General features: G+C 22.2%; 4 protein-coding genes across 4 annotated transcripts, besides 20 other annotated features; 1 reads left to right on the top strand and 3 right to left on the bottom strand.

Moving 5' to 3' along the window:
• Window positions 1-43: 43 nt before the first annotated feature.
• On the bottom strand, window positions 44-685 carry EDI_195150 (uncharacterized protein; the record flags this gene model as incomplete). Its single annotated transcript, XM_001738130.1, has 1 exon — window positions 44-685. The coding sequence occupies one exon, from the start codon at window positions 683-685 to the stop codon at window positions 44-46; it is 642 nt and encodes a 213-aa protein (XP_001738182.1).
• Window positions 684-743: a sequence feature (AT_rich).
• A 716-nt stretch (window positions 744-1459) lies between these two features.
• EDI_195140 (uncharacterized protein) lies at window positions 1460-2312 on the bottom strand (the record flags this gene model as incomplete). Its single annotated transcript, XM_001738129.1, has 3 exons — window positions 1460-1731; window positions 1794-2220; window positions 2289-2312. 3 exons carry the CDS (start codon window positions 2310-2312, stop codon window positions 1460-1462), a joined length of 723 nt encoding a protein of 240 aa, XP_001738181.1.
• Window positions 2114-2134: a sequence feature (AT_rich).
• Window positions 2313-2573: 261 nt separating the features above from the next.
• EDI_195130 (endonuclease V, putative) lies at window positions 2574-3412 on the bottom strand (the record flags this gene model as incomplete). The annotated part of the gene is made up of 3 exons (XM_001738128.1): window positions 2574-2882; window positions 2930-3247; window positions 3314-3412. 3 exons carry the CDS (start codon window positions 3410-3412, stop codon window positions 2574-2576), a joined length of 726 nt encoding a protein of 241 aa, XP_001738180.1.
• A 46-nt stretch (window positions 3413-3458) lies between these two features.
• Window positions 3459-8101: a repeat region.
• A 4-nt stretch (window positions 8102-8105) lies between these two features.
• Window positions 8106-8205: a sequence feature (AT_rich).
• A 9-nt stretch (window positions 8206-8214) lies between these two features.
• Window positions 8215-8355: a microsatellite.
• EDI_195120 (uncharacterized protein) lies at window positions 8325-9602 on the top strand (the record flags this gene model as incomplete). The annotated part of the gene is made up of 1 exon (XM_001738127.1): window positions 8325-9602. One exon carries the CDS (start codon window positions 8325-8327, stop codon window positions 9600-9602), a length of 1278 nt encoding a protein of 425 aa, XP_001738179.1.
• Window positions 8503-8534: a sequence feature (AT_rich).
• Window positions 9603-9657: 55 nt separating the features above from the next.
• Window positions 9658-9727: a microsatellite.
• Window positions 9728-9735: 8 nt separating this feature from the next.
• Window positions 9736-10150: a repeat region.
• Window positions 10144-10314: a repeat region.
• Window positions 10315-10339: 25 nt separating this feature from the next.
• Window positions 10340-10510: a microsatellite.
• Window positions 10415-10497: a microsatellite.
• A 17-nt stretch (window positions 10511-10527) lies between the features above and the next one.
• Window positions 10528-10588: a microsatellite.
• Window positions 10589-10641: 53 nt separating this feature from the next.
• Window positions 10642-10811: a microsatellite.
• A 79-nt stretch (window positions 10812-10890) lies between these two features.
• Window positions 10891-11076: a microsatellite.
• Window positions 10948-11125: a microsatellite.
• Window positions 11126-11295: 170 nt separating this feature from the next.
• Window positions 11296-11325: a sequence feature (AT_rich).
• Window positions 11326-11344: 19 nt separating this feature from the next.
• Window positions 11345-11522: a sequence feature (AT_rich).
• A 94-nt stretch (window positions 11523-11616) lies between these two features.
• Window positions 11617-11750: a microsatellite.
• A 16-nt stretch (window positions 11751-11766) lies between these two features.
• Window positions 11767-11942: a microsatellite.
• Window positions 11859-12040: a microsatellite.
• Between the last annotated feature and the right edge of the window lie 4 nt (window positions 12041-12044).

Genomic DNA, 12044 nt, shown 5'->3' with positions numbered 1-12044 from the left:
TTATCTTTATTACTTTTTAACTTAATAAATCTGCGAAAATAATTCAAATTAAAACTTCATGAAGAACTGAAAGTAACTTTTCTGCAATTTGGTGATGTGCTTCTGATGTGAAATGAACACCATCTTCTCCAACACTCATCCCATCTAAATCAACAAACCCATCTATTATTTCTTGCTTTTTCCATAATTCAACAACACTTTTTAATTGATGAACAAATTTCAATGATTCTTCAATCACTGGATTTACTGTAGATTTCCAACTTTCAAATGTACAATATTGAAGTGGTGGTGGAATTAAAACAATTATTTTTGTTTGTTTTTGAACTTTTTCGATATATTGTTGTAATACATCAATAACTTGTTGTGAAGTTGCTTTTGAAAGAATATCATTAATACATAATGAAATAATTAATACTTTGTTTGTTGAAAATGGATTGGAGGTAATCTTTAATAAGAATTGATCATATTCTTTTAACCCATTAGTAATACCAAATGGTATGTTTTCATATTTTAATGAACGAGCAGGTTTTCCATCAACAATACAATTGACTTTTGTAAATTCTTTTTTTAATTGTTCAATTACAATATTAGAAAATCTGTCTTTGGAAGAATAACGTTTATAAGTCACAGCTTCAATCCCATAAAGATTTGAATCTCCATAAAAGAATATTGAAAGTTCATTCATTAATAAAATTGTTTTTATTAGATTTAAAACTAAATTAAAAATAACAAATTATTTATTTCTGATAATAACAAGATTTTAATTGAGGAAGTGATAATACCATTCAGTGTTAATAAATTCACTTTCTTTTGATCTTTTGGAATAGAAATTCTTTATAAAATCTTTTTGAATCATTTCACTATTAATTTTACTTTCATTAAGCACCAGAGTATAAACTATAATTGGATTAATTATTTCAAATACTGATAATGAAGATAAAGTGAGTCAAGATGGTAATTCTACATTCTGAGTAATACAATTTTCAATGTGAAGTTCCTTAACATTAATATAATTTAAATCCTTAAATGATATATGATTTTGTGACAAACCAAAACATGATACAGTTAATGAAGTCAAAGAAGTAGGAAGTAATATTAGATATGAAATAATCCTAATATTTTTAAACTACAAAGACATGAATAATGATATATATTATGTTCTTTTAAAGAAAGATTTAATACTAGTTGTGTAATTGGTAATTTCTTTGGAAGAGAATTAGAATGATATTGTAAAAATTTTAATGAATTAGGATAAAATGATTCAATACTAACATTTTTAAGAGTTTTGTTTATGTGTAATACTTTTAAATTTGTTAATGAACAAAGACTATTACATGTGTTACATGACAAAGACAAATATGTTAACATTGGACATAATGAAATTGGAAATAGTTTATTTGAACATAAAGAAAGTGAACTAATTGAGAATAATTAGAAATTTGAATAAAATCAGTGATTGTTATGTTGTTAAATTATTAGGAAAAGATATATCTTGAATATTTTTTCCTTGAAGATATAATTCATTAAGAGAAGATATTTTATAGAAATATTTTGATTCTAGATGTGTTAGACTTATTGATGGATTAAAATAAATTGAAGAATTTATTGATTTGATTGATTTTATGAATGTATATGAACTAAAATCCATTTTAATCTTCTTTTTACTAAATCCATTTATTTTAATATGCTCAGGATAATATTGAATTAATATTTCATTGTTAAATCCTTTTTCTGTTATTTCAAACTCATTAATTAATTGTTTATTATGAATAATAACACTATTAGACATTTACTATAACATTCTTTGTAACAAAATGTAATTCTTTTGAGAAGTTCTTTATTTTTGATGACTGATCCTAATATTTCTTGTTTATCAAACTCAACAACTACTTTCTTAATATTAAATCGATCAATGTGATTAATAAAATTTGTATCAACAAATCCTTCCATTAAAACATAACCTTTTTCAAAACGATGATATCTATTTCTAATAAAATCATTAACACTTAAGTGATTTTTAATAATAAGTGATAGACTTGTTAAAGAAGTAAATTCTGAAAGATCAAAAGAGAATTTAGGATTTTTTAATGACAATGAAGCAATTCTTTCTTTCAAATAATTATTTTTTAATATTGTAGATTCTGGACTAATAACAGGAAGTCGAATTAATTTAATTTGTGATTGAATTAAAGGAAGAAATTGAATTGTTTGTTCTGTAAACTAGATTGTTTCTAGATGAGGAAATAATTTCATTTCTTTTACAAATGATTTTTGGAGTTGAAAATTACATTCTTTAATATGAAAATATTCATTAGCTTTCTCAACAGAATATGATGGATTGATATGTAATAATTGAAGTGAGTCTTTACATTTTTTATTTATTAATGTAAACAATTCAGCTATTCTTATCCTACTAAAATATAATACAATATTTGAGAGATAAATCTCTTCAACTTGTATCTTTTTTTAATCATAATAAATGATTGATTTAAGATTAATTTGTTAACACCTTTTTGAAAAGAATTAGATTTTTGGCTTTTCATTTCTGTTTAACACTAATCTTCTTTTTTTGTTTATTTAGAATTCATGTGTGGGAGAAGTCCTTCATTCCTTAACAAATTTCTTGAAATTAAATCAGCTAGTCGAATAGGCTCTGGGATTTTATGTAAACAACATTCTTTACATATAATTACTGCTGTTGAAAGTGAAACCTTATGCCCACAACTAACAACAATTGGATTTATACTACCACCTCTACTTCTTATAACCCCACACAACACTTCTCCACTTGAAGTACTAATTATCGTTGATTCACCTGCTTTGATTTGTGAAGTAACTATGTTAATCTCTTTCTTTCCTATCCCATCAACACATAATACAGTCTACATTGTTAGAGTTATTTGGTGAATAAAACTCAAAAAATACAAACCTTTGCAACACCAATTGACGGTATATCACAACAAATTCCAACATGAGTTGCAGAACCAAATCTTCGAGGATGATAATATCCATTCCCATCAACAAGAACAACTTCTGGATATAACTCAGGATACTTTTCTTTACAACTGTTTAGTAGTTCATGATAAACTTCTACTTCTCTAAACCCAAGAAATCCTGAAATATAAGGGACCGTAACTATTTTACGACACGTTAATGTTAATAACTCTTTTCCAGAAGGATATTCACAAATAACTAAACAACCAATTGCAAGGTTTGGGTGATTTGTTGAAAATGATATATCTAATCCCTTATCATTAATAATTTTATCATACTAACTAATAACCATCTAGTCATAAACAAAAAATAAACAAACCCCAACACGTCGTAGTGTGTCTAAAGTCCATTCATGTGAGTCTTCAAGTACTACATCTTTAGAATGTAAAATTTGATACTTTTCCCATTGTTTTTCCATTAATTAATGTTTTTAAGTTTAAACTCACTAAAAATAAAATTAAAATAAAAAGTAGTTAATTAAGTATTAATAGAACTAAATTCCTATTATTCCTGCTTCACCGGAGACTAATCCCGTCAATGAGTCTTCATCTATCAACTCTATTGAGTGTGTTTGATTGTGGTAGAATCAGTGTTCCATGACATCCATCATGTTTTTAATTACAAGGTTTTTGATTTCTTTAGTGATGTCATTTTCGATTTTTAATTCTTTAATTAATTTAATACTTTCCGCATTTACTATCCCATTAATTGAAATTATTACTCCAATTATTTTGACATCTTTTAATTTCTCTATTTTAATTATCATATTTTTCAATTCTTTATACATATTTCTTTTCTTCCAATAGGCTCCATTAATATTATGATCTGCAACAATAGTCATATCAATTATTAGACATGTTTTATTATTTTTATCTAGTAGATATATATCTGGTCTTTTATGATATAGTCCATCACTTTTTAATATTATTTGTTTGTTCCATATCATAGTGATGTCATTGTATTGGAACACTGTTTCATATGGGGGTTTCTTGTATTGTTTATTTCATTTATATTTTCTTATTATCTAATATGATGATACCAATATTGTCATGTTTCTCAATTTGTGATTTTTTATGACAAATACAAGATAGTAGAATGTGTTCTACTGTGGCTATCTTGTCTTTACAAAGTGGGCAGTACTTCAATCTTTCATTTTTTAATATTTTATCTTTCCTGTATATATTGAATATTACTCCATCTTGTATTTTAGTTAATTGGAGAAATGCATTTTTCTTAATATTGATTGACTTCCATGCATTTAATGTAGTAGTTTTATCTACAAATTTTGACTCGAACCATCTTCTAAAATGTCCACTTGTTTGATTTCTATTTTTTGATGTATTTGTTGGTCATTAATTTATTTATTTTTAATACTACTTCTTTTTTATTTTCATTTCATTTATTATTTCTTCTATTTGAGTATCTCCGATTTTATGACTTAGTGCTTTTTTAATTCTATTCAATATTCATTTCTTGGAATACCATCTATCTAATATGTTATTTCTTATTTCACTCTTGTACAATAATACATTACTGTTCTAATTATTTCATTAACATATTCGTCCCTTAGGCTTATTAATCCTTCACCCATTTCATTTATATTGACATATAGACGGTCTTTGGAGTTACAACAATGTATTTTGCCTTTCTTAAATATTTTCTTATCTCCAAATCCATTCTATCTAGGTCAGTTACCTTCCAATTTACTACTGATGCTGAATATCTGAAGATGGGTATTACTTCAGTATTAATTCTTGTAATGTATCTTCTATTACTACTTTCATCACTATTTATTTCTTCCATTTTCTTCATCATCTTTTATTTGATGATTTTACAATTGAATATATCATTAATTTCATCGGACTGCCATATTCCTAAATATTTATACAAGTCCTCTCCTTCAATTAATGGGATGTTTTACATTAAATCTGGTATTTTATTAATGTTCTTTAATCCAATTCATGATTTCTTTTCATTTCTATCCCTATTCCACTTATTATTTCTTTAATTTCATTATGGATTGTTCCCATTTCTTCATTACTTTGTGTCATTATTCTCAAATCATCCATATACAATGTATGGTTTGATTTTGGGAACTTCTCTTCTATGATTTGAGAAATTATATTCATTTTGATGAAGAAGAGTAGAAATGATAATGAATCACATTGTAAAATTCATCAATTTAATACATCCTAGATATTCGTTGTATTTATATCCTATGAATATCTTCCATCTGTTCATCATACTTTCTACAATATCTATGATGATACCCTCTACATTAAAATATTTAAGTGATTCTATTACCCATTCATGATTTACTGAGTCATATGCTTTCTTAATGTCATAATATGACTCTACATATTTTGTGTATTTCTCTTCTTTTTGTTGTTTTAACATATAACTATTAATTAATCCTTCTTTAGCAGCAAGAGATTATAATTTACATCATAATTGATTTTTACTAATTTTTAATGATTCACTATTCATGTTAATTCTATTGTGAGTCTTATCTTTCAATATGGAGGTAAATACTTTCATTATTACATTTGTACAACTGATAGGACGATAATTAATGACATCGTTCCTATCACCTCCTTTGTGGATTAATATAGTTCTTCCACTTACCATGTCTAGAGGGATGTTTTCATTGAAGTTTAACCATTCATTGAAGATCTTAAGAATGGAATCTCTTGATGATGACATTCTCTTCCAATAATACAAATATATAATGTCAATGCATGGTGCTTTCCAATTACTTATTTTCATCATTCTTAAATTTAAATCATCCAATGTGATGATGACACTATCATAATTTCTGTATCTTTCATTCCACGAGGTGATTTGTTTTATTTTCCAATGTTCTTTATTTAATATCACCTGTGTTTCATATAACGATTTCCAATATTCTAAAGTAATATCGTTATTTGGGTATATTTCATTTTGTGTTTCTTCTTTATTTTAATTTTGTTATTAGAATCAAATATAATTTTATTTGTATTGATTCTGACAATTTCATTTTTATTAAATTTAATTCTTTCTTTAATCATTATCATCATATATTTTATGTACTTTATTCTTTCTTGTGATTTAATTTTAATTTCATCTGCATCTTGTTCCTTCAATCTCATGATGAATTTTATTCTGTACCATTTCCTTGATTAGATCTTCTAATCTATTTATTTTCCTTAGGATTTCTTTTACTTCATCAAATTTATCTCATTTAAATTTATTTTGGAGATAATAATGCATACACATTGAAATCATTTTCATATCTTCTTGTAGATTTTCTATTCTCCTGACCATACCCTTTTATTATTAATTTCTCTAATTAATTTATCTGATTCTTTCCTTTTCCAGTAGTAATTAATATTTACACATTTATCTATTTTCATTCCTTTAACTTGATTGATGATAGAGTTAAGGTATTCATCATCAATATCAATAGAGTTATTTTTTATGATAATATTTTTTATTATTGGGTTACACTCTACTTTCCCTTCTATGATGGAGTTCACTTTCATTTTAATATATCTTTTAGTTGTTTCTTTTATTCTATGTGACTTTTTAATATTATTAATGTATTCATTCTCATTATTTACATTAATGTTTACTACTTTTATTATATTTTCTATTTGTTCCCATCTTAATTTCTTATTTAATTTCTTATTTAACCAATTAATTGCAAATCAATACAACACATCAATTAAATTTATATTTGTTTGATTTGTTGTGTTTTCTTCTCTTCTTGACTGATTATCATTTCTTGTTTTTTGATATTCAGTGTTTTGCTCTCTTCTATTTCCAGAATTGTCTTTTTCATAGGGGTAGTTTTGTTCATTTGTATTGTCCCAGATGATGATGTTCTCAGTATTTGTTGTGTATTTATCACTAGAGTCATTGTTTTCTTCTTCTCCAGTTCCTTCTGGGATAAAAAATTTTCGATACTTTCTTGTTGCTTTGATATTAATTGTTTTTGTTCTTCATTTTCTCTTTGTGTATGGTCTAATTCTTCTTTTGTTTTTTCTGCAATCTCATAGTTTTGAATCGCACTTTTTTGATATACAGAGATTTGATTTTCTTTATCTCTTATGTTCTTCTCTAGCAGCTCACCACTCTTCTCCATCACAGCACCCTTAAGGACTTCGTCCTTCTTTTTCTTCAGCCTCTCATAGCTAGCTCGGAGCGTGAGGGTGGTTTCGTCCTTACCTCCTACTTCTATGATCCTTCTACCATTTGTTTCATTTATTTTTCATTGTAATGAAATATTTTATTATTTTAATTTAGAGTTTTCTTATTTCATTACATGTAGTTTGAATATTGTTTATTTGTGTTTGAATCTTTTCTATTTCTTCTTCAAACTCTTTTCTAATTGTGTCTCATGTTTTTTGAATCATTTCATTTGAAATGATTCGTTCTTCTTTTTTGTTTGAAATTCTTTAATAGTTTCTTCTATTTCTTTGATTTTATTTTGAAGTGTGTTAATTTCTTCTTTGTTGCCTTCTTCTTCCTTTTTCTCTTCTTTGTCTTGTGTTTTCCCTTATTTTCTTTTTCATTTATTATTCTTGCAGCTTTACATCTATCATTCATTTCTTTGATTGGGTTTTTGTGTTTGATTTCTTCTTCGATTCTTTTAATATCTTCACTTTTCCAATCTTTTGTTTTATCTTTGATTTCTTCTTTGTTTTTCTCTAGTGTTTTCTTCTTTCTTATTGAATATACTTCTTGGAGAATATTATACATTTCTTTACCTTCATACTTTTTAAGTAATTCTGTATTCTCCTTTCTCCCATTTTCTTGTTATTCTTTTAATTTTCATTTTAATTTTATTTTGTTGTTAATAATTTAGGTTTCTTGTTTGTATAATGTTTATTATCATTATATTTACTTTGTTTCTTATTTGTTTTTATTTGTATTCTTCTTTTTCTATTCACTTTTCTCTTGTTATTTCTTTTATCATAATTATTATGCATTTTATTGCTATTGAAGTCCTTTCTTTTCTTTGAACCTGAATACCTGTTTGTTGTTTGATTTTCTTTACAAGACTCTATGGTATTACTCAATAGGCATGGCAACAAAATTTGTTGTATATTCTGCATTGATAAAAGGACATCTAATAATGAATAAAATATAAAATAAAATGAAATATTTAATAATTATAATTTATTAAAAATAAAAATAAATAACATTTTATTTTATTTCTTATTATTTAATGTTTTTCATAATAAACATCAATTAATAAAAATAGAATGATGATAAAGAATAAAAAAGAAGAAATTAAAATATAAAAATAAAAGAACTAATAAAAACAACTAATAAACAATAAAGTAAGAATGAAATTAGGATATAATGAAATAATGATAACATCAATGTATTTTAATGATATTAATGATTTTATTAATTTAGAAATAGGAGTTAAAAGATTTCAAGGAAATATTGAACGATTTCATTTTAATCCAATTCCTTTAAATGAATATTCAAGAAAATTGTTTCCTAATATTGAAACATTTCATATTTATAATAAATATGAAAAAATATTTAATGATGGAAGAATATTTAAACAAGCAATATGGTATTTAGTAAATTATTCAACATATTTAAAAGAGAAAGAAGCAGGAAATTCATGTAAAAATATAGAATATACAAAAGAAGATAGAAATAAATATGGAAATACAATACCACCAGAAGTTAAATCACTTAGGTGTAATTGTTTTAGATACTGTGATTCATTGACAACAATTAATATACCAACATCAATTAGTAAAATAGGACATTTTTGTTTTAATAGATGTACATCATTAACAACAATTAATATACCATCATCAATTAATGAAATAGGAGATGCATGTTTTAGAGATTGTTATTCATTAACATCAATTAATATACCATCATCAATAAGTAAAATAGGAAATTGTTGTTTTGGTAATTGTTCATCATTAACAACAATTAATATACCATCATCAATTAGTAAAATAGAAAATAGTTGTTTTTATGGATGTGAGTCATTAAAATCAATTAATATAGAAAATCTACAATTTATTAGTGAAGAAAGAATATTTATGAATGAACCAGTGTTAGTTAGTATTAAAATACCAGATACTCTAGAAATAATCAATGAAAAGAATATTGAAAATAAAGATATTAATGAATTTATTATTCCATCTTCAATTACTAAATTATGTGATTATTGTTTTAAAGAATGTTCGTCATTAACATCAATTAATATACCAACATCAATTATTAAATTAGGAGATAGGTGTTTTAGTGGATGTACATCATTAATATCAATTAATTTACCAACATCAATTAATGAATTAGGATGTGATTGTTTTAGTTATTGTTTATTATTAAAATCAATTAATATACCATCATCAATTAATGAATTAGGAAATTATTGTTTTGCTAATTGTTCATCATTAACATCAATTAATATACCATCATCAATTACCAAATTAGGAAATTGTTGTTTTAAAGGATGTTCATCATTAAAATCAATTAATATTCCATCATCAATTATGTCATTTGGAGATGGTTGTTTTTATGATTGTGGATGTAAAGATGAATTAAAGAAAAATAAAAGAATACCAAGTTTTTGTTTTAACAAATGGTGATGAATGAAATAAAAACACAATAAATGAAATACAATATAAATTGAAGTAGAAATAAATTATAATTGATTATCATTTATATTATTATTATTCTTTTCTTATTTATTCTTTTTGATATTATTCTTTTTTATTGTGTTAAAATATTTATTATTATTTATTCTATATGTTTATTATTTCTTATATCTTCTATTTTATCTTATTTATTTATTATCTTTTATATCTTTATTATTATTTTATTATTGTTGATTATTCTTATATTCTATATTTTAACTTATGATTTTGTATTATTAAATATAAATTAAATGAATTTGATATTATAGATAAATAAATATCAATTTTATTAATCTATTTGTATTTATATAATATAAATATCAATAAAATTAAATTATAAGTTAAATTAAATGAAATATGAATATGAATAATATTAATAAGAAATGAATGAAATAATTAAATAATAAGAATATATTTAAAATATAAATATCAAATACATGAATAAAATAAATAATATAAATAATAAAATATAAATCAAAATAAATAAATAAAATAATGAATAATAATCAAATATTAAAACATGAATATGTATTTAATCAAATATATAAACATATATTAATTACATATTTTATTAAATTTAATGAAAATTGATTTTAATATATATCATAAATGTATATTAAATTAATATAATCTTATATTAAATTATTGATTTATTTATTAATAAATAAATAAATGAATAGAATTAATATTTATATTATATTTTATATCATAATATGTTGATTAAAAAATAAATATGTATTTTATAAATGAATATATTTCATTTAATTATTTTATTATTATTTCTTATTATCGAATTTTATAATTTCTTATTATTTCTTTTTATATTATTATTATTATTATTCTCATTTGATGTAATATTAATGAATTAAATCAATAGAATAAAATGATAATGATGAATAATGATAATAAAATGATAATAAATAGTAATAATAGATAATGAAAAACATAAGAATATAAAAGAATTATATTTAATGATAAATAAGAAGAATGAAAATAATATAGAAAAGAAATAATAAATTATAAAATGATTTTGTAATTAATTTTAAATTAATATTCAATAAAAATGAATAAGAAGAGAGAATAAATAAAGAAATGATAATAAAGAAATATAAATGATTATAAAAAGAAATTAAATACATGAAGAAAGAGAATAATAAATAATAACAATGAATTGTTAAATAATATCTATATTTCTCATTTTATATATTGAATAAATTGTGATATTTTATTAGTTAATTCAATTATTAATTATTCATTATTTGTGTTATATTTTCTATTGATTATCTTGAATTATTCATTACTTTTATTTTATGTTATTTATATTATTATATATCATCATTATTATATGTTATTGATATTGTTCTTGTTATTTTAATGTTTTCATTCATTTCTATTACTTCTCTATCATTTATCATTTTGTTTATTAATATAATCTTTGTTTCTTTAATTCTTTCTTTTCTTCTTTTTCTGTTTTTCATATATTTTCATTTCTCATTATTTCTGATGTTTATAAAATGGTGAATATCATATTATCTTTCTATCTATTATTCTATCTTCTATCTTCTTTTTATTACTTCTTTTTATTTTTGATTGAAAATATGAGATTAATTAAAATGATTATAATTCAATAATATGTGAATAAGAGAATAATATAATTATCAATAATAAAATAATTGAATGATGTAAGAATGAAGAATATATTTATAAATAATATCAATATGAAAATTAACATAGAATGAATTATAATAATATAATGTTTATTATTTAATACTTCATTATTAAATCATTATTCATTTATATTTAAATCATTTCACTTTCATTATTACTTTAAATATATTACTTATTATTATAAATATCATAATATCATTTATAGAAACAAATCATTAGAATAATAAAAGATAAAATAAGAAATAAGAATAAAGAGAAATAGAGAGAAGATAAATTAAATGAAAAGATAGAAGATATTAAATAAAATATCAAATAAAAGAAATAATGATAATAATTGATTGAAATTGAAATAGAATAAAAAATAAAATAAATGATGAAAATTAAAAAGAATAAAAGAAATAGAATAATAAAATAATAATAAAATGAAAGAAATATAATTTAAAAATTATTTACTTTTATATTTATGTTTTATTCTATTTCTTATTATCTTGTTTATCATTATTTCATTCTTATCTTTTTTATTTCTTATTTTATTCTTTATTCTTTCTATTCTTTATTATCTTCATTTATTCTTTATCTTTTTCTCTTTTTTATGTATTTATTGTATTCTTCTTTTTTATCTTTCTTATTTCTTTTATTATTTTTATTTCTGTTATATCTTCTTATTCTATACTTATGTTTATCTTTTTTATTTCTCTTATTCTTTCTTTTATTCTCTTTTTATTA

Source organism: Entamoeba dispar, genomic scaffold, assembly GCF_000209125.1.
Source record: "Entamoeba dispar SAW760 scf_1105229461107 genomic scaffold, whole genome shotgun sequence".
Taxonomy (NCBI): domain Eukaryota; phylum Evosea; order Mastigamoebida; family Endamoebidae; genus Entamoeba; species Entamoeba dispar.
The sequence above is the reverse complement of the archived record's forward strand: the minus strand, read 5'-3'. Positions and strand labels throughout refer to the sequence as shown.